Here is a 23,575-nt window from a genome sequence, read left to right on the forward strand (position 1 = left end):
CGAATACGTTATGGGTAAGTTGTGTATACGTTAAGAGCACGCTGAAAAACGATGAAGTATGCTGTCATATTTCGTGGTACGTCTCGTACGTTGTGAAATTTCAAGCATGCTGTAAATTTTATGACGTACTCGCCGTATGGCTCACACGTTCCGCTACGCTGGGAATACGTTGTAGGCACGATATGTGATCGTTGATGTTGTAGTAATCAACAATAGACCTTTTCGATAGGCTTTATTCTCACAAAACCCATATGCATATCTACAACAACATAAATATACATAGGGTAAGAATAACAAAATACAATAACTAGTACACATAATACTGAAGGCAAATACCACATACGCATCACATAATAACGAAGTTAAACTCCATACTCTAATACCAATTACATTCCTCAGGGTACATTATTCCTAATATAGTATATAACATACCATTACTGTTCCAGCATGACTTTCCACGGAGTACGTGGTATACGTATCAACACCAGGCATTGATCTTCATATCCAGTGCTGCCACATCCGCCCAATTTCCGTTGCCGCCAATTACAGTACGGCACTTTATTATCACAACAGTTGACACACGTCGACACAAGTTCCTTGTAAGTTACTCATAAGTCGAAACACGTCGAGGTAACGTTTAGCAAACCCGAAACTTATTTTCTCCGTCAAGGCACATTTTCATTTTTTCTCCTTGGCTCCGTGAAGGCACGTGATGAAATATCTGAAGTTGTTGTTGTTGTTTTGTTTTTTTTTTAGTCTATCACGAATCTTAAAATATATTCAGACATTTGCTTTTAAGTTTCGACGTCGACGTGACAATATCCTCAAACAGAAAATATTCACAGAGGAGGAACTAAGAATAAGACGTGCAAACTGAAGAGGCAATCGGACGTGACGTAACAGCACGTGACGAAATATCGGAAGTTATTGTTGTTGTTGTTGTTTTTTTAAACGCTGCCAATACGCCATTATACGGTAGCTGTAAATTATAAACACGTTCAGTAAGTTCTGTGGTCGTCCAGAAGACGTCAATATGCGTTGGAGGTATGTTACACATAGGTTCAAAGCACGTAACTCATAGGTTATAAATAAGTTTCAGGTATGCTAATCATTACCTCGACGTGTTTCGACTTATGAGTAACTTACAAGGAGCTTGTGTCGACGTGTGTCAACGATCGCATATCGTGCCTACAACTTATTACCAGCGTAGCGGAACGTGTGAGCCATACGGCGAGTACGTCTTAAAATTTTCAGCATGCTTGAAATTTCACGACCTTTCGAGACGTACCACAAAATACGACAGCATACTTCATCGTTTTTCAGCGTGCTCTTAACGTATACACAACTTACCCATACTGTATTCGACGTGTGCCAGCTTGGTTCAGCAAATTTTTCATCGGTCGGCATACGCTGTCTAAATCGTCAAGGTGTGACTGCGATGTTGACACTTCTGATTCTCAGGCGGTTACGATTTAAATCGGTGTGCGGCAGGTTTTTAACAGGCTACGCCACGAGTTCGTCAGCTATACGTGCAGCGCGCTATGCCTAAGTTAAACTATCGTTGGGCATAGGTTGTGAACGCCGACAACAGGCTAAGCATTCGTTGGTATAAGTTATCGATAAGACAACGAAACGTTCTGTGCCCATTACTAATAAGTTATGCATACGACCAACACGTTATGAATACGACCAAAACTTAAAAAAAAATACATCAAAATTTCAGCGTACGCCAACATTTTACATACATTTTTTATACGTTGCCATTGCTGGCTAAATCGTCAAGGTGTGACAGCGCCTTAATGAGGGGTAGGGGAGAACGCAAGAGGTGGACAAGATGGATACCTAAAGCAAGACTATGGGAGGGGTGGAGGATGGTTTTATGGGTGTAGAAAATATCATGGTTTTGGATGGGAGATGATTTGAGATGGTGGTGAACAGCTGTTTTGAAGACCTGGAAGCAAGAATGACATTGAAGAGAGCAGGGAATGTGGTTCCAAAGGTGGGGAAAAAGAGGAATAAATGAGTGCAGGTGAGCAGTGGTTCTGGATTTAGGCAGTTTCAATAGGAGGGGGTTGTTGGTCGACTGGATACGTCCTGCAGATACTGTGGGGGGGGGGGGGGTAGACAAAGCATGGAGAGGGTAGAGGGTGCAAGACCAGAAATGAGATGGAAGAGATCAGAGAGACCACTGATCTGTTGGCGATGGCGAAGTGGCAGATCAATAGACTCAGCTTCATAGTGAGAGATTCCAATGATCTCGAAAGCCTTCGTTTCCAGGGAGTCAAGCTGAGAAAGATGCCAGGCAGGGAAGCTGGCCCAAAGGGGAGGACAGAGCTCCATCAAGCTGCGGATGAAAGCCTTGCCAGTGGATAGGAGCTCAGATGTGCCAAGGAACGACTTTGCACAATGGAGGATGCCGAGTTGGCATCTAGTTTTGGAGGCCAACTTTTATATGTCGCTTGACCAAGAGAGATCATGGTTAAGAGTGAGACCCAAGAGTTTTGAGTGAATCTCTTCAAGAGGGTTGTTGAGAAAGTAGATGGAAGGATGTGGCATGGTCCTGTGAGAGACACAGAGACAGAGACACAGAGACAGAGACACAGAGACAGAGACACAGAGACAGAGAGAGACACTTTTGTATACCTTTATTTATACAAGCTTAGAAAAAAAGTTACACATAAACATACAACACAAGACATAATAAAAAGGTCAAGTACACAGCTAAAATGAAATGATAAGATCATTGTGGTCTACTTTACACAAAGCAATCCTGTGACACCATTTCTGCTTAAACAGTTCACGATTATTAATATTTTGGTGAAAATAAAATTCTGCACGTAATCTGGCCATGGCGAGGGCCACAAAAACAGTTAAAACATTGTAATCAGCATCAGGGTTTGCAAGAAGTTTTGCTCTCCTTGTTTTATAGATTGCTAATTTCCCTTCAGCTGTTATAAAATTGGCGAGAGCAGATTCAACATGACTTTTGGAATTTAACGGTGATCCAAAAATAAAAGTACATAAAGAAAATACAATTTTCATATGACAGCACAATTGTGCAAAATTTTTTTAAAAAGTGGGGTCAGTCTTGCACAGTCAACATCGGCATGATATAAATCTTCAGAGGAATGCAAAAGGGGCACGAAACAGAATTTAAAACATTAAAATGATGTAATAAAACATTCGTAGGTAAAATCAGATGTACAATTCTCCAAGAGATATTGTTGCGAATTTGGAAGCTGACTGCACACAACAGCCAGGTCCTATAGATCAGCAATATCGGTAAGTATGTGTTTCTACTTAGGGTCCCGTCTTATGTTTAATGGGTGAATAATTGTACGTGCGCTGCGAGTTATTTTATAGTTCGGATTTTTACATTTGAAACTTCACAACGACAACGACACCTGCCATCGCTTCCTTCCACCATCCTCCATCGGCACCATTGCACGCGTGCGTGTCAGCACGTATGTGGGCGGAGTCCAATATGCCAGGCGGGGTTTCCTTGGACGTTGGCGTCTTGGATTTCGCTCCAAATACGGGCATGGCGCCCCGCGCAGCCAATCGGAGGGGTGCAAGCACGTCTGCCGCCTCTCGGCCAATGGGAAGCCAGCGCAACATATTGCTGCTCGACTTCCTGGTCGAGGGGCGGAGACATGAGCACCCTCCCCGGCCAATCTCAGATGGCCGGGAGATCGCCCGACACGCCTGTCCAATGAGGAGGGAATGACACGAGACGGTTCCCTCCCACCTGCGAAGAAAAATAAATAATTGTGTGGGGGCGACCCGGTGAGAGAGTCGGAGGGTTCGTTGCTTGAGGCTGAAAAAGTGTTCCAGCCGTGAATCGCCTGCCTGTGAGCCGGAGGAGAATCACTTGCCTGCCTGCCGAGCTGACTTGCTTTGTCTACCTCGTCGCCTGTTTTGCCGGTGGAGCGTGCCAGCACCCGATGCTACCCTCCGTACTTGGTGCTTGGAGCGGCATTGCGTTGCGGGTTTGAGTCCCGCTGGGCCAGATCGTCGAGAATCGCACAAACGGGAAGGTCCAAGCCAGTCTCTTTCCTCCAGCTCACCTTCCCTCCGAGCTGGGGGTAGCAACAAAGGCCGCGGCCACCATTTCTTTGGGGGGGGGGGTGTCTGTGTGTGGGCCCGTCTTTTAAGTAGAAACGTTTAAGTGCCGTGTGTGTAAATTGCATTCCTTTTATTCGGTTAACTCTGCCTTCTTGCGTGCTCTCCTGCCCCATTATAAATAAATATCCCTTTTGTTAAATGTTGCAGCTCGTTTCTGTTTCTTTCTTTGGCTTGGCACGGTGTGTGTTGAGAAAGAGCGAGGCAGTAAATTGTTCATTTGGACCGACAGGTCTCGGTAATCTCTGCTCGGGTTACACACGGTTCGGGCACGGTAATGGCTCGTTCCGCTCGAGGGTGTGAATTCCCCGGGAGCTTTGCCGCGTGGGTAATTAGGTATATTGAAGTTTGGCAATTAACCCTACCCCACGCAGTCAAATTATTGCCAATTCATGGTCCTGTAAGGGACCCGTGCATTTTCGGACTTATCTGAGGGTCATGACCTAAATTCCGCGTGTTCGGTGGAGCCGACTCTACTGCTCCCTCTAGCGGTCGTGCTCGCCACCGATACCCGGCCCCACAACAATATCACCAGTCCGTTTTACAATCGGTGGGAAATACATGGCAGCCTATTGTGGGCACAGGGGGGACCCCAGAGGCAACATCCCCTTCCATCGGGATCCAAAACTATCTTAGCACACATTAGGATGCCGTATGGTGACACAAAGGTGGTACAGGCACTTTTTAGCAACACTAGGAATTGGAGAGGAAGACAAGATCACAGTTGCTGTTAATGCCAGTGATGTTATACGCAACTGCGGAAAGAAGGGGGCATGAATTCCAGGGACAGCGTTGGTGGTATCAAAATGGAGTCCCAAACTTCTGGAGGTACACAGAACCTCCTGGACGAGCTGGGAAACAGTTCTCAAAGAGCGCATTCCAATGGTAGTCGCAATATTCCTGACTGAGTGCCATGTTTTGTTCTCGTTCCGCAGATCTCGTATGAAACGTATACCGGAGTTTATGAAGCATTGTGTGTAAGCACGTGATCGAGGAATGTTCGGAAAAAGTGCATTGTAGAAGATCGGCTTGTCGAGAAAGTTGTTGATGTTGTCGTGAGCCATATATCGGTGCACTCCAAGAGGCTGCCAGGCTTGCAACATGTCTTGGAAACAAAAAGGCAATGGAGAGATGTCCACATGTTGCAAGTCTATGAGAAAAAGTTCCTGAATGAAGTCGAGCATGCCAGCCATTTTCAGCAAATGGTTAGCAGTGGGGCGCCATGGCAGTGATGCAGAAAAATAAAGCGGTGGCCAGTGGCAACTCTAAAGGCCATCAGTCGGCTGAGAATGTCAACAAGACCATGACCACCATCTACCAATGGAAGGTAAAGGACTTCAGGCTTGACCCAATGTTTGCCACTCCAGAAAAAAATCAAGCAGATGTTTCTGGATTGTCAGCAGCAGTGCTTCAGGAGGGCGCAGGGCAATCATTTTGTGCCACAAGGAAGCCAACAGGTTATTGATCACGAGGGCACGACCTCTGTACGACAAGGTAAGTAATATTCCTCTTCACTGCTCCAGTCTATTATCAATTTTGTTAACTGTATTTAACCAGTTCTGAGCCATAAAAGCTGGGGTGCCAATGTACACACCGAGATAGCAGATGCCTTCCTTCTCCCACTGCAGGTTTCTGGGAAGATGAGGCAAACCAACAGCTGGGGTATGGCCAGTCCATAGAGCTTTACATTTGCTCCAATTCATCAGCATATGCTGAGAGAACAGTTGGCCTTTCAGATGGCATCACAGGAAAGCCTGGTAGACTATCACGAAGGCGAATTAGGATGGGTTCAATACAGAGAGAGTAGAGAATGCCCAATAACGGACACCCTCGACGGACTCCTCTTCTACTATCAATGGTGCACACAGGCTATTATTAACTTTAATGATGCTAAAAACATGATTATACAACAATGAGACATGGGATATAAAAGTTGGCCCAAAACCAAACTGTTTTAATGTGTAAAATACATATTCATGGCTAACAGAATCGAAAGCTTTCTCTTGGTCAAGTACAAACAAACCAGCATTCTGCTTTTGAAGAGCACAGACATCCCACAAGTCCCGAATTAAAAAACATATTATCATGAATAGACCGGTTTGGAATACAAAAAGATTGATCAAAATGAATTAAAAAGCTAAGAAAAGGCTTTACACGATTTACAAAGGGCTTGGAAAAGATTTTGTAATCCGCACAAAGCAGAGAAATAGGCCTCAAATTCTGCAAGGTCTGGAGATCTCCTTTCTTCGGGATAAGGCACACGACTGCACGGCGACAACTTAAAGGTAACAAAGCATCTTGTAAAGTAAACGTAAAAACATCTATAAGTGGTGGTCCAAGCAAATCCCAATATGTTTCATAAAATTCAACAGGTAAACCAACAACGCCAGGTGCTTTATGATCATGAAGGTCATTAAGAGCTATTAAAAGTTCATCTACAGTAAAATCTTGTTCTGAAGAATGTTGTTGCGATTCTTCCAATTGTGGTAGATTTTGGGTAAAATCAGACATTGCTCGTTCATTACTTTTCTTTGTGGTAAAAACATTCTTGTGAAAATCCCTAATAAAACACTTCAACTGAGCATTGTCTTCCATAATTTGTCCATCACTTGAACGTAAGCGTTACAGTGAACGATTAGTCTTTGTAGTTTTTTCAAAGTTTAAAAAGTCTTTACAGCAAGTTTCTGAAGTCGACAGGCCTTTCACTCCAAGTCGGGTTCGCACTCCGAGAGCATCTTCTCTAATAAAACAATTCAATTGGGCTTGTTTCTCATAAAGCCGCCGGCATCGTACATCCTTATCAATATTAATCGTGCTATCTTGTAAAATGAGGATTTCTTTCTTTAAAATACTTATCCTAGCTTGCTTTACATTTGTGGTTATTCCTATATTGCTAACAGAAGACTCGGATTTGTGCTTTTATATAATCCCACCATTGACAAGGATTTGTAAAATCGTTCCGTAATTCCAGAATTCGAAGCCAAAATTTTTTAAAAGATGATTTAAAAAAGGAATCATTTAAAAGAGAGGTGTCAAAAGACCAATGAGAATTATTCCTCTGAGGACGCGGGGAAAAGAAAGACGCATTTTAATTAAAAAATGATCAGAAAATCCAGAGGGCGTGATGTTAGTAAAACTTATCACGGTTTAAAAAGGAGAGACTAATGTAAAATTTATCAAGCTTTGCAAGCGAAATGTTATTTAACAAGCAACGACACCAAGTAAATTGTTGGGCGTTCCCGTGCTGTAGTTGCCAAACATCACCAAGATCATGTAACAAGAGAGTGGACAAAGGCCGAGCACGAGCTGGGTGAGGTTCAGGGCTGTTCCGATCTCTGACTGGATCTAATGTACAATTAAAATCACCACCTAAACACAACAGGGTATCGGGGGTGAGATGATTAAGGAAAGTGAAGCATTCAGTGAAGAAGGCTGTCCTGACTGTACTGTCACTCGGGGCATAAACATTGACAATTAAAACCGCTAGTGGTTATATATAAAATCAATTACAGCTAAATATCCAGGAACAATTTCTTTAGAAACAAGAGAGGAGATGGGAAGACGTGCAGAGATATAAAAAGCAATACCGGCACTCACGGAGTCTGTGTTACTAAAAAACCAAGTTCCTTTCAACTTCAGCCTCCAGTCTGCCGTGCAACTTGCAGTCGCCTGAGTTTCTTGAAAAAGAAGACTATCAACTTTCACATTATTAATTATCTGCATGGTTTGGACTTTACGTAAAGGATTACGTCCTCCGTTTATATTTAAACTTGCTATAATCATAATCAAGAAGTTTTTATGCAATCAAGTGCTTCCTTGCTTAATAATATATTTTTTCAGTCTCTTACAAGAAGCGCTGGAAATGGCAGCAGCTTCCAGGTTCTTAACAATTATTTGTGCTTTCTGGACAAAGACACGCAAGTTTGGGAAAAAATAATTTCGATCTACTCGCTTTTTTCGAGTAGTTTTTTTGTAAAAAATCTCAGATATCGGAAGTAGAGATTAAAGTATCATCAAGATTACTATCTGGGGGGAGCTCCTCACCAAAAGCGCTCGACGTCAGAGAGGAGCAACTGTCTGAATCATAGTCCTCAATTTCCTCAGGGCCTTCACCCATTTGCTCAATCTCTATGGTTAATTCAGGAGGAGGGACTAAAGATGTAAGAGGAACACTCTCATTGGTTACATCCTTGGATGTGTCATTAACGATAGTGATGGCAATGTTGCTATCTTTAACAAGAGCACTACAAGGCTGAGATGACTCAGAGAGTATGGAGGGGGTAAGTCCAATCTGGGGAGGGACTGGTAGTAATAGTTGGAGGTTGCAAACCAGGGAGGAGAGAAGGGAGGAGAAGGGGAGGGGAGGAGGAGGAGGGGGGAGGAGCAGGGAAGGAAGAAGAAGATGCAGAAGGGGCAAGGGGAGGGGGAGGAAGAAGTGGAGGGGAGAGGGTAACAGTCGCGTCGTTACACAACATTTTAGAGGTAGCACGTTATTCAGATGAGGAATCAACTGGTGAAACCAAAGCACATGGGGTCTGTGTTGTAGGGCAAGTCCCCACAACCATCTGTGCGAAGGAGCGAGGAGCCGCTGAAGCAGCGAGGATTTTTGATCCGGGCTCAGCGGCGCTTTGAGAAGGGGGAAAGAGATCTTTTTGTACTTTTATTAACCAGAGTAGGAGCAGGTGCTTCATGGGAAGCTTCTGCTTCTGTAAGGAGAGCATTATCTGGGACGGGGATTTGTTGGGATGAGGAGCTTTCATTACCAGTTTTATTCGGCATGTCTTTGGGGCACGATCTTTTAACATGGCCAAATTCACCACAACTATAACACACAAGGGTTTCAGTGTTCGCATATCCCATATAAGTATGTCCTTCGATTTTAAAAGGAAGGATTGCCTGAAACCCTGAAACACCTGGCGGTAAAATCGTAGAAACAATCCGACGAAATGACATAATGTGTTTAAAATTATCATTTTGACTACGGAATGGAATCATTGTTAATTGGGATACAACCGTACCGTATCGTTTTAACTGGGATACAATCTGATCACCTTTCACAAAAGGTGGTAAATTTGAAATCACAACTTTTTTTGCGGGAGTATCCTGAGGGGAAAAAGGAACATAAATATCGGGATCAAAGAAAAGTCCGCGCTCGACGACTTGAACAACCATTGGCACTTGAGAAATGAAAAAAACAATCTTTTTGTTCATTCGGAAAACCGCCTTAATATTCTCAATCCCGATAATCTCACCGACACCAACAATTAACTTCTCCATGTCGATCTCCGATGGAGGAATACAAACAAAACCATGTTTCCTGGTTAGCGCTTCAAACGAAGCGGACCGCGAACTTTCACCCACCATGACTCTTCAATGGCTGGATGGATAAAAAATAAATCGGCGAACACCGTTCAAACTTCGACGGGTCGCGAAAAACAAGAATAATTTAAACAAAAGGAAAATACATAATAAATACAAAATAAGTAAATAAATAAATAAACGTGATAAACTAATAATGCGCAACAGTAGATCGGCACGGCCACCGCCCAAAGCACAACGAACGTACCGAATAAGTACCGTAAATGCCCTTCCCTCCCTCTTTCTAACTCGGGAAATGAGGGGGGGGACAAGAGGAGGGGTGGGGAGGGGAGAGAAAACGCTGCACAGCTGGGTAAGGTAGACAAGAGAACACAAGGGGCAACACAGAGTTAACACACGCACCAATACGCTGCCATGACACTTACACACAGAGTGACTGGCCACCAGGGGGAGAGAGAGACAGAGACAGAGAGACAGATAGAGGGATTTCTCAGGATTGAAAGACATATTCCAAGTGTTTGCCCAGTTTGTGATTTTGCCAAGGTCTGAGGAGAGGGACGTTGCTGTCTATCTGTCAGAAGGATGAGGGACATCACAGCAGAGAGTGGAGTCATCGGCAAGGAGATAAAGAGCCTTTTCCAGAGAGTGTGATATCATTGATGAAGATGAGGAATAATGTGGGTCCTAGAACATTGCTTTGGGGTACTCCATCCTTGATAGGGAGAGGATAAGAAAGGACTCTCCGTTGAGAGTCACACACTGCTTAAGGCCCGGTCACACCTTGACGTTTTAGCCAAGTATGCCGATTTTTGATTTTTTTTCTAAAACGCTGGCACACGTTGAATACGTTATGGGTAAGTTTTGATAACATTGAGAGCACGCTGAAAAACACTGCCATACGTCGTTGTACGCTGGCTTTAAACGTTGTACTTTTTGGTTGTCCTCAAATTTTTTCATGCTTGAAATTTCACGATGTATACCGGCGTATGACTCACACGGTCCGCTACGCTGGCCACAAGTTGTATGCACGGTCTGCGATCGTTGACAGACGTCAACACATGCTAGTTGTAAGTTAATCATAAGTTGAGACATGCCGAGGTAATGTTTAGCGTACCCGAAACTTATTTCTAACCGATGATTAACGTGTTGTTGGCACGTTACGCGATCGTTGCCACACATCGACAGACGTTACTTTTAAGTTACTCATAGGCTGAAAGACGTCGGTATAATGGATCGTACTTGCGTCAGCGTCCACGGCCACGGCCAGGACACTAATGTGCAGCATTCTTCAAACTTTTCATCGGCATGACGAGGATGTTCACACTTCGATGTCTAGCTTGGCTACGATTCCAATTGTCCATCGGCAGTGTCTATTTAAAATAGTCGAGTTTGAGCGTTTTAACACGTTCAGAAGAAACGCTTCAAATTTCCAAACCCCAGCGTCAAAAAACAAAGGCGAGTGACAGCAATTCAAATCGTTCATTGTAAACAATGAAAATAGCTGAGTGGTACCGTTTAAAAGTCGTTGAGTGTAAAAAAAATCCAATTGTTGAGCGCAAGTGTCAACTTTCAATAGTGGGGTTTGAGCGATTTAGCACGTTCAATAGAAACGATTAAAATTTCCGAGCGCCAGCGTCAAAAAACAAAGGCGAGTGACAGCAATTCAAATCGTTCATTGTAAACAATGAAAATAGCTGAGTGGTACCGTTTAAAAGTCGTTGAGTGTAAAAAAAATCCAATTGTTGAGCGCAAGCGTCTACTTTCAATAGTGGAGATGCAGCCATTTAAATCGTTGAGTGGCAGCCTATGAATAGCAAACCCCACGTCACCGGCAAAGATAAACTGCCGCACGATATGGATAAGTTAGGCTATCGTTGGGCATAGTTTGTGAACGCCGGCTTCACGATAATTATTCATTGGTATATCGTATCTATAAGTAATCAAAGCGCTCTATGCACACTATTAGTTCATTGTGAATTTGTCCAACCCGTTATGAATAGACCTAAATCGTAAAAACAAGCTATAGCTCATTGTTGAAAAAGCCCCATAAAAAATTAGCCGCGAAGAACTTCGAACAATGGTGAAAAGATGTCTCCTTCCCGTGGACACGCGGACGCAAGGACGATCCATCATAACCCACACCCTCCCCCTCACACTCACCTACTACTGCCAACATGAACAAACTACTACTAATACTAATACTGATACTGATACTGTTACTGCTGACATGGACATCTACTCAAAAAGGACTCGAAAACACTGTTGGGTTCCCCTTTTATGAGCAGCATTTTTATATACCAATTCCCAAAACCGCTGGGAACACGTCTTTATATGGCAGTTGTAAGCTAGAAACACGTTCATTTATTTTTTTTGTCGACCGGAAGATGTCATTGGAATACGTCTACATACGTCGATGTGTGTTGGGACTACGCAAAGAATTGGTTCAAAGCATGTCAAACATAAGTTAGAAATAAGTTTCGCGTAAAAAAGACATTACCGCGACGTGTTTCGACTTATAAGTAGCTTATAAGTAGCGTTTGTGGACGTGTGTAAGCGTCCACATATCGTGTGTAAAACTTATCCCCATCGCATGCGGAACGTGTGTCATACGCCGAGTACGTCCAAAAATTTTGAACATGTTTAAAATTTCTTGACGTACTCTACTTACTACGACGTATGATAGCGTACTTTAGCGTTCTACTCACATATACCAAACTTACTCATACCGTATTTGACGTGCCCTAACGTTTTAGACACATTTTTCTTAGGTCGGCATACGCTGGCAAGATCGCCAAGGTGTGACCGCGATGTTCTCACTTCCATTTCTACGGCAGTTATGATTCGAATCCTTGTGCATCAGCCTTTTAATAGGCTACGTCACGACATCGTCGGCGATGCGTGCAACGCGCTATGCCTAAGTTAGACGATCGTTGGGCATCGGTTGTGTAGGCCGACAACAGGTTCAGCATTCGTTGGTACAAGTTATCTATAAAACAACGAAACGTTCTGTGTCCGTTACCAATGCGTTATACATAAGACCAAGTCGCTATGAATACATCCGAATCTTTTAAAAAAAACATCAAAAGTTCAACGTAAGCCAGCGTTTTACATACATTTTAATACGTTGCCATCGCTGGCTAAAACGTCAAGGTGTGACCGGGCCTTTACGAGAGTGGAAGAAGTCAGTAATCCAAGAGTGGAGTTTGCTTTGGATTGCATTGGCAGACAATTTGGAGAGCAAGGTGGGATGCCAGATTGTACGGAAGCACAAGACATGTCCAGAGAGGTGACCCTGATCTCATGTCTGACATTGAGGGCCTCCATCTATTGCTGGGTGAGTAGAAGCAGCATGTCCAAGATGGAGTAATCTTGTCAAAAACCAAATTGGTGATCTGAGATGAGGTTGTTGGAGAAAAAGAAGAATTTCATATCAATTACAATGAATAATTTAATAACCTTGCTGATTGGAAGTAAGCTGAAAGGTTTGAGATTGAGGGGATCCGTTTTTGCACCATTTTTATGTAGTGCCGTTTGGTTGGCAGATTTCCAGGCAGATGGCACATTACCTAGCACAAGTTAAAGGATGAAAAGGGCAGAAAGAGGATGAGAACGATAAATTTTTACAAGATTTAATTCAAATGCTTTAGATGGATTTACGGGGATGTGCAAGATTTAATTGCTTTACACATTCACGTGTCCCTTGCCATACCGGCAAACCTCACCTTGAAGCTATTTCACTGGTCTAACCCTATTCACCCGAGTTACCAGAATTACGTTTCTTACCCGCACCTCCCACTGCACCATCCCAACTCATAAACCTCACATCCACACCCATAACCCTAATCCACAATCCACACCCCATCCTCAAAATCCAACAATCACATCCCACCCTCAAATCTCAACCACCACATCTACACTCCCACTTTTAAACTCCAACCCCTATATTCACCCCCGACCCCCAATATGCACACCCAACCCTCCAACCACAACCCAAAACAAAACCCCAATCCTCACAAAAAAATAAATAATTGATGGCAGCTGCTAGAAATAACAATTAAGGCTTTTTATTAGCTGTTTAAAACACAAACCACAGAATACATATGAACAGCAACTGCGTAAATATGCCAGAGCTCCAGTGGTGATTACCAATTACAGAGTACCATTAGAAGAAAAAAAATTCACGTGTTTTAAGAGTAGAAAAATATAAATACATTTTTTTTGAAATGTACCCAAACACCTTTGGCATGAAGCAAATGACAAAGAACCACAAAAAAAATTACACCTTAAACATGTGATACTAACAGAGGTACCGTGATCACCAGATGTTCAAAACCAGATGATGAATCACAATCCATTCATTCTTTCTTTTCTCGTACAAGGGTTCAACAAGGATATCATTTGTTGTTTTATCTAAGAATTGGTTTCAGCACAAAACAGTAAGGACCATTCTTCTTCGATTCTATGAACAGCCTACCGTGACCTCAACTGGAGCTTGATGGACTTCTTTTTTCTTTTTCTTTTTTTTTCCAAAAGACCAGCACCTGTATATCCAGAAACATTGCTTTGTTGAACCTATGAGGGAAATGAAATCATAGCTCGATATCTATCAAATGGTTGTCTTGAAATCGAATGTCCAAAACACTTGTACAATATCAACCAGTCATGGTGAATGTTGTGGTCTTTGCGAACACGATGTATAACGAACAGTTAGACGTCTCATAATCTGGTGATATTCTTTCTGCGTTCTGTAATGAGTGTACATGGATAGTATTGTGCCTTTTCTTTAATCCAAAAACAGAGAGATATCCATCATTAGAGAAGAGAGGGAGGGAAAGAGGAGAGAGGGGAGGAGAGAGGGGAGGAAAGAGAGGGAGGAGAGAGAGAGGGATGAGGAGAGGGAGGCGGTGAGGGAGGAGGAGAGGGGAGAGGGAGAGAGGAGAGAGAGATAAACAATAAGAGTTCTCGATTGAGTTTTGCAGTAAAAGTCTGCCAGCGATATGCACGATATGCACGTTTCTCTTTTTACATTTGCTAACACCTCTTACCCAAAATGCTGACGGGAAATTCCAGGATTGGAAAATTAGGCGAAGGAACACACAAGTACAATTCAGAAACATGTAAAACTGCATAAAAAATATAACATTGTCAAGGTTTACAGTGAAGACCTACCATGCAGATCTATGTTTTGCATTTGCTTTTAATGTGTAGGTTGTGGGAGATGCAAGAATCAATGCAACAACCAATTCAGCATCCATTGACACAGCAATCTCTTACCTACAATATTTACTGTTAAACCAGCAAAGTGGGATTTTCAAAAACTCGTCATACAAATTCAAGTCAAGCCATAAAGACAATTCCTTCAGCAAGTTCTCCAAAACCCAATCAGTAACCAAATATTAATCTCTCTTAACCTGGGGGTACTGATATTATGACTGATGGTCAAATAAAAATAATAATAAGATTAAAATTGCACTCAAGAAAGTTAGTCAGAAATGAGACGTCTTGCAAAGCAAACAAGATTGTTAATTGGGAATAAAGAAAACATGTTTTACAAGGAATTCCAATTTTAACGATGTTTCTTTGTGGAAAAACAACAAAGATTGTTTTCTTGTTTTACATTCATTTCGGTGGAAAGAGCCATAATGAAACATCTCCAAAGGTAATCTGTCGAAAACTTTTAAAGACGGAAGCTCATTTTGAAGCATCCATCAAAGTATAGATGTCTGTCTTCACCTGCTCAAATGTTCCCACCAAAGAAGTCACGAGGATTAAGAGCTACTGTTTGTAAAGTGGGTGACCTCCGACATCAATCTGAAACATGGAGGATCCCATGCTGTATCCTCGGAGACTAAATATGAGGATAAAAAAAGGATCAGTTTCTGGCCTGATTGGATAGCCTTAGAGGTACGCACACTCGCTTCTATAAGCTGTCTCGCCTGGGTTTGAACCCCGACCCAGCAATAAACTGTCATCCTGGTGTTTCACAGGCAGGGTGAGGCATCAATGTTTGCACTATCCCTTGGATGGACATTAAACTGGGAGTCCCATCTGCCAGCATTAGTTGGAAGATGTGAAAGATCCCACGGTGTCTTTGGAGAAGAGAACGCGAGTTATTACCAGTACCCTGATCAAATAACCTTCAGTCGAACATGAAGCCTGGCCATGAAAAAAAAATAAACTCAAAACATTCTGCAGCCAACCCACAGGAAAGTGGGAATAATTGGTGCCATAAAATTAGAAGTAGTACCAGTAGTATTTTTTTTAAAGGAACAATACTGTACAGTGAAAATTCGAGTTATTTCCCCCAATTTTCAAAATGTGATAATAAAGAATTGGGGCTGAAGGGTTGGGATAAACAAACCTTGTTAGTGCTATTGTTAAATTCATAACTTTCACAGTGAAACATCAATTCCCATCAATTCCTGACCCTGATCCATCTTGCCAATACAAATGTGCTTTTGGCTATTCCAACACAGCCGGGAGTTTGTATTAAATATACAGAAGTAGAGTCGTATTGCGATTAATAAACAGTTCACAATGCCTGTTGAAGTTGAGATGGAAATACGCTTTGAAAGAAAAAGGACAGAAAAAAAACCAAAAAAAAACTTTAGAACTGCCAAAAAGAAGATGAATGCAGTGAATGACTCAGAATAGATGGGGTGGGGGGAGGTTAAAAAGCCCAAAATGTGACACACTCCTTTCTTGAGAAACTTACAGTGTTGATGAGTTGCTGCAAATTTCCTATAGTTCAGTTGTACAAATAATAAAACAAGATCAAACAGCAAAGTTTATCGTGAACACTCAACCCTGCCACTTCACAAACAAGAAGAATGACCTGGAAGAACAAGTCTTTGGAGATCCACAGGATGAGAACATATATGTACGTGAATGATAAGAAGCCAACAAACAATTCTGCTGGGATTGTCAATGAAGATTGCTAGACAAACAGTCAATCAAAGGCAAGGCGCTCCACCGGCTGTCGCAGACACAGCTCTGACCCAGCGGAGATAATGGGCAGCTGGTTGGTACGGTGGTAGGTGATCAGGTGAGAAACGTTGGAAAATTCACGATCTTTGGTACGAACCTATTTGGTGGACAAAAAAAAAAACAAAACAGAGGAGCAGAATATAATGCCAAGAGAGATGTTCAGCATGTCCATATCAAAAATGTGGTGTCGCAACAACTATTCCAACCGTCATGTCACATCTCCGATAACGCATTGTACATTCCAATAACGTACTCCTCACAAAATATTTTGGAAACATTTTTTAAAAAGTCAAATAACCAATGTATTCACAGTTCAGAAATGTCTTAAGTCATGTGTATTCAAATCGTGGCTATTATGGAAAGAAACTCAATCAGGCAACAGGACGTGCAACGTGTAAAGTTATCCTCACCTGAATCCTAATCCAAGAAATTCAAATGCAAATCACATCTCCCACAAAACCTATGCAGAGTACATATCTGCACAAGAATGATGTTCATCAAAATGACAACCTTTGTGGTCTAAGTCAGTTTTGCATTGGCTGGGTGTCATTTTAACAACAAAAGTTTTATCACCCCAAAGCTTAAGTGGAGCTCCACAATAACGTTTTTTTTTAAGAGTACCTTTCTGGGCACCCATTTTTTATAATGTTAATTTTTTGGTTGCCCGAAGTGAAATTTTGGGAGTCCAAAAAAAAAAATTTAATATAAAGATGACTGTAAAACTTATTTTCTACAATATTCAAGGTGCATAATTAGATAGTTATGCAAACACTGATCATTGAAAAGTCTAAAACATGTCAACCAGCCTTTGTTTAAAAGAGACAGAAAATGTAAATTTCTTTTAAAAAAAACAGCAAGATATTTATTTATCTGGTATTGAAGTTGTCAAGTTGTCAATCAAATTATGCACTGACATTTAAGTTGTCTGAACAATTGATCCGATCATCATTTGGAGGGGTGCTATAGATGGTGTCAGACACAGGGATGAGATTAGTACACCTCAAGCCATCTATCTGGCTCAAACGTAACGTCCTAACTTAATCTTTATGGGTGAAAACTCCCAACAACACCATGCACACGTTGTCAATGCTGCACTTCAGGACCACAACATCACTTGCATGGACTGGCTTGCATGAATTCTTGACTTTTTAATGCGCCTGGGATGTCCGAGTGAGGTATATTTGTGGTTGCTAACTCTGCCTGCAGTCTCTTGTTCAAATGGAAGTGGCCCTGGTCAAAGAAAGAATGTCTGTATTGCACCAACCACAGAAAGCATCACCCATCCACACAGAAGCTACTGACAAGTCCTGCCAATATCCTTGTACCCCTCTATCTCCAATGAATCCAGGTATACCTATCTGATTCCAATTTAAACCCTTCTACTCCTTCTGCTGCCACAACTTTTCTAATGAGACAATTCCTTGTACTAACTACTCTCTGACTGAATGACCCTTGCCTTGATACTATCCTAACTCTTTTCTTCTTCACTCGTAGGCCATGTTTCCTGGTGCTATCACTGTTTATTCCCCTTGAAAAACTCTTCTGCACTTATTTTATCCACACCCTTTATTATCTTAAAACATCTTGATTATATCCTCTCATAACCACGTCATTTCTAATAAATGAAGTCCTGTCTCCTGAAGCCGCGCTCATCATAGCCGAGTCCAGCTAGGGCTGGGATCATTTTCATACTTTCTCGATGGTACCTGTTCAGAGATGGATTATCCGATTTGGTTTGTGACAAGACATGCACAAGCTTGTATTGGGGCCAATGGTTGTCACACACATTGTTAAAGCCATTTCTGACAATAGCAGCCTGTCTGTGATTTTGGGGAGACTGGTGCCGTTGACAATTTCCATCCTAATTTCAGACAGCCATGTTTTATTTTTACATAACAACTTCACTTTGGCTTCCACTGATATCACATTAGTGTATGGAGTACAGATCTGTTTGAACACATCATAAAAACAATTAAAGCCTCAAAACACTTATTGCTTAATCTCTTGTGAGGAGCACTGCATACTTAAAACAAGCAAGGATGTGTTTCATACATTTTTGAAATTCATGTACTTGGCACATGTCCATTAACACAAATGGGTGCAAAATTTCACCATTTGCTTTCGAGATGAAATTTGACATGGAAATCAAAACATCCATACAGAAAAAGAGCTCGGTATCGGCGTGTTTCCGTCCCTCCATCCAGCCGTCTGACTATATGTCTATTATTTACATACTATTGGAATGTACCTTTCGACCCTTTAGACTGTTGAGACCCTTTAGACCTTTGAAGACCCTCTAAGACCATGAGGACTCTTAAGATCCCAAAGACCCAGACAACCCCCAAGACCCCAAAAGACCCTAAAGATGCCCACAGACTCCACAAAACCCCCTGCAACCACGAGACACATGGTCGGCCCATTGACCTCTTCCACTCAAGAGGTTCCCTCGCTGAGAGGAACTGGGAAGTAGGATCAGCGTCAGAAAAATGAGTCACATGTCCATACAGCCGCAGCTGATGCTCACGGAATATGCAGGTAACAAATCTCATTTGAGTCTCTCTCAGCAACCGCTCGTTGAACACAAAGTTCGACCAGAGTAGATGATAAATGGGGCTTCTGGGACACCCATTCAAATGAATGGGGGAAAAGGGAAAAACATTGACTCAAGCCCCAAAAGCGCAAAATAGGAGACTGATTTTCTCCCCACCTATCCCCTTCCCTCCATTAAAAGCAAATGTAAAATTGAGATGATGAAAGATTGAGACTTACTGATGAAAGAACTTCTTCCCTTTTATATTTTCATTCCACTCAAAGAGCAAACCAACGAATATTTGTTCATGTTCCACTTCAAGGAATAACTTAATTTTCTTATAACATTCATTTCTATTGAGTATATTCACAAATAATAACTTGGTTCTTGGTTTAAATGTCTTTGTTGAGCAGAAATGAAATGATAAACTTCTCTTAATGCTCTTATTTGGCCACCTCCTGAGCCACATATAATTTTGAGATTGTAGTAAATTGTTTTTCTGTTGTTCAATTGATAAACATCAAAGTTTTCAGTCCATTTAAGGATTTTTTTTTTCTTTACATCCTCCAATTTATTTGTAATTAAATTTATCCACTTATTTGTTTTCTCTACTTTTACCCTGGTTATTTCTTCAATAAGCCTTGTTTGATATTTCTCACATTCTTTATGTTTCCCATTTAAATGCCAAGGCTGATTACATCTCCACTCTTTGGTTTGGTTATTGCTTGGTTCTCTCATTTATAAATCAGTAAAAAGACGGCGGTAACCTGTTAAAATTCCCAACCCAATATCTTAAAACTTACACTTACAACCATAAGGGAGACTATTAATTCCATTCTCTGAAATATATATTTTATCATCAAAAGCTCCGAATGCTTTCTTATTTATTTCTTCTGTATATAATTGATGTATATAACTTCTTATTATATTCATTTTTCTGCACTCTTCCTTCTTTAAGGTGAAATAGTTATAATGTTTAAAGTTTATTGTTTCCTTGATTATATTTTTCTTTATTGTATTTAGCTTCTTATCACACCTTTCAATGTTATTATTATCAATATACGTGAAAGCATAAGACTTTGATCTCAATCCTATAAATTCACTAATGACCTTCTCACCCAATTCATCTTTAAACTTACCAATAACCTATTTATTCTTTGATGAAAACAACACATCACCTGACTTATACTTACTTGTATCATATATATATATATATATATATATATATATATATATATATATATATATATATATATATATATATATGTGTATATATATATATATCCATCCATCCACTGGGACCATACTCTGTGCAGAGCGTTGGTGCTGCCGAAGCAGTCTCCTTGGCTATTGGGTACAATCCTGGACGGGTCGCCACTCCGACACAGGATACCAGCATGCTGGCACTCATTTTGCCGACCTCGGAAGGATGACAGGCAGAGTCAACCCCACCTGGTATTAATTCAACAGCCGAGTGGGATTTGAACTCAGGATTCTCGGATCCTAAGCCCACCACCCTAACCATTAAGCCAACACCAGGCATATATATATATATATATATATATATATATATATATATATATATATATATATATATGTATATATATATATATATATATATATATATATATATATATGTGTATATATATATATATATATATATATATATATATATATATATATATATATATATATATATATATATATATATATATATATATATATATATATATATATATATATATATATATATATATATATATATATATATATATATATATATATATATATATATATATATATATATATATATATATATATATCAATATTATCAATCATATCCTTACATACATCACTTGTCTTAATTTCTAAGATAAAACTATCTGTATCCATATCTAACAATGACACATTATCCTTATACTTTGATTTTAAATTATTATAGTAACAGTCATACATTAACAACTTTGACAAGTCAAGAATTGTTGTTCTGATAGAAATAGGTTTATCCATTTCAATACTCTCTTTTTTCAAATGAATAGCACAAAAGTTCTGTGAAAACACCTCCGCTCGCTCAAAACTTGGTCTCTTAATTAACTTTGAAGCCTGTTTCCAAGATGTAGAAAGTCCAATATTTTGTCGATTCCTAATATTTTCCATAGTCTTTCCAAATACAGCATTATTAAATAATTTATAAAAGTCCTTCTCAAAATCTGTTTTTGCTTCTGTTCTCCTTTTTGTATTAAAATCAATATACTTATTTAACCAATGACTGTTTAAATTTCAAAATCTGATGAATTTTCCTCACTCTCAACCCAGCAGATAAATATTGTCTCAAGTTCCTTTGATGCAAAACATAACTTTCTTTATCATTTAATGTAGTAAGTAGTTTTTCTGGAGATTTACCTTTTATATTGAATGACTGTTGGTAATCACTTAACCATTCTTTTCTTGGACTTTCCTTATCAGGGGCATAAGGTAGGTCTTTATGTTTGTGATGAAGTTCTTCTGGATATTTTAAATCAACCTCAAAATAATATCCAACTTCAGCTTCATCCAATTCTTTTTGAAAGAAGACAACAATGCTTTGTAAAACTTTTTCATAATGTTTTTCTTGAACCCATTAAAGTTTTCCATAAGGTAAAGATTGAGACACAGCCCACCCATACAAATTGTTAGCATCATAATACAGCAGGTAAGAGTTGTCCTCATTCTTATTATAATCAGGAAGATATTTGTTATTTGATTTAGCATATCTCTTGGAACATACTTGAGATATTCCTCCTCTTTCAGCCTTCTCCATCATTAAAAGCATATCTATATCACTGATTAATTCCAAATTCTGTTTCGTCATTTTTAACATAGCACTCCAAGCTAAACCCGGGGCTGTGTAATAGTGAACGGGGTCGAATCCATAAGAATTTTTATTATGACAGACTGTTCTAAAAGTTTCAAACACATCAGTTTTAAGATACAAATCATGATATTCTCCAAGATTCTTTATATTAAACTTCTCCCAAACCTTTTTAGCTTGTGTATAATCTCTATGGGAAATATAAGTTTTATTTAACTTACCATAGAAACTTTCGCTTGAAGGAAGTTGTGTTGGGTAGTCGCTATACTACCGTTATTCTAAGGTTTTCCGTCTGTCTGTATGTATGTAATGGACAGCTCTGGAGGCCAGAGGAGTGAACCGATTTTGATGAAACCTGACTGGTAGGTTAATACCAGGATCTAGTTGTATGCTTTTGAGCACCGTTGCTATGGACGCGATCGTTGTCAAGCAACGGGACTTGAATTTTTTGAAAATATCCGAAAAATATTTATATATACATATAGATATTTTTCGAAAATCAAAAAATCGGCTTCCGCACTTTTATGTGCACGATAATCAACCTCTTTGTCAAAAATCTTCAGCCCGATCCATTAAAAACTGTATGACCAGTATGCAATTACATAGCGACCACCCATGTTGCCCACCGGCTTGTTTCTTTAAACTTCTCATATGAATCCATGCAGTCATACGGATATATTCCCTTTTGTGATAAGATATCAATCTCTTCTTGATTTGAGACATGTGATTTAAGATTTGGTAAGTTTTTAGTATTTGATGCTAAGTTAGATAATGGACTTGCCATAAACTTGTATGTGTCAAGAAATCTGATATGGGTTATGGTGGATGCATGAATTATTTTTGTGAATGAGATGTATTTTTGATCTGTGTTAGGAATGGCAGAAATATCTCCAGATGTCTTTGAAAGTTCATTTTTAAATAGATGTGTCATAGTGAGCGTTGTTGTGAAGAAAGACAGGAATAAAGTTTGGGGGCTTGTAATTAAGATTACAACGGGAACGAGCTGGACCGCTATATTTTCCAGAAAGATGACAATGATCCCGAACTTTGACCTCTCCCTCAATTTTCTCCTCACAAATATGACAGATACTGTTCTTTCAAAATTCCTTTTTCTCTCCCTTTGTTCATGACATTGGTTTATAGGTTTTAACCATTATTTCTCTTAGTCTTATACAGTCTTTTTCCAATTGTCTAACAAACTCCTCTGAGGCATCTCCCCTCTATAAAGTTCGAACTTGTATTCATCACCAACAGATGATTTGATATAATAACAGAAACCACAATGAGTATGTTTTTGATATTTATTTGTGTATGATTTATTTGGATTTGGAGAAACAGTATATATCTTTTCAAGGATACTTTCAAAACCAGCATACATCACAAACGGATGTTTTATAGATTTGTAAAAATCTTTGAATGATAACGAGCCTGTGGTCCATATTGAGGAACTGAGCACTCCAATAGTCCCTGGAATTGTGGATGATCTTCCAGCAACCATCAACGAGAACATGGTGAATCTCCTTTGCCACACCACCTGCATTGGAATATGAAGTCCAGCGATGCACCTGTGGGTGCTGAAACCATGAACCAGCCACCTTAAGTCCATGACTTCTTGCAAAGTCAAGGAACTTAGTGCTGTTCTGGTTCACAGTTCCAGACCCATCGGGACCAACACATGTCTCATAACCATCCCCATCAGTTCCAGTCGATGCATTGAAATCCCCCAAGACTAGAACAGTATCTCGTCTGGGACACTGATCAACCAC

The 23,575-nt window shown here is 40.3% G+C and overlaps 1 protein-coding gene and 1 long non-coding RNA gene across 3 annotated transcripts in view; one reads left to right on the forward strand and one right to left on the reverse strand.

The window, feature by feature from the left end:
- Positions 1 to 779: 779 nt before the first annotated feature.
- Positions 780 to 23,575, forward strand: part of LOC147027703 (uncharacterized) — a 38,743-nt gene continuing 15,947 nt past the window's right edge. Inside the window, exons 1-2 of the long non-coding RNA XR_015057222.1 lie at positions 780 to 1,044; positions 17,635 to 17,776. This is a non-coding gene — a long non-coding RNA (uncharacterized LOC147027703). The remainder of the gene's footprint in view (positions 1,045 to 17,634; positions 17,777 to 23,575) is intronic.
- LOC147027704 (SHC-transforming protein 1-like) overlaps positions 13,490 to 23,575 on the reverse strand; it is a 91,247-nt gene continuing 81,161 nt past the window's right edge. For both annotated transcript variants that reach the window (XM_085877247.1, XM_085877246.1), the window contains exon 13: positions 13,490 to 16,525. In XM_085877247.1, the coding sequence (XP_085733373.1) occupies positions 16,391 to 16,525 (135 nt within the window). In that variant the 3' untranslated portion in view covers positions 13,490 to 16,390. The remainder of the gene's footprint in view (positions 16,526 to 23,575) is intronic.

The sequence above is a fragment of the Eptatretus burgeri genome, chromosome 4 (genome assembly GCF_056783735.1).
Source record: "Eptatretus burgeri isolate ZD-2024b chromosome 4, Ebu_testis_v1, whole genome shotgun sequence".
Lineage (NCBI taxonomy): Eukaryota > Metazoa > Chordata > Myxini > Myxiniformes > Myxinidae > Eptatretus > Eptatretus burgeri.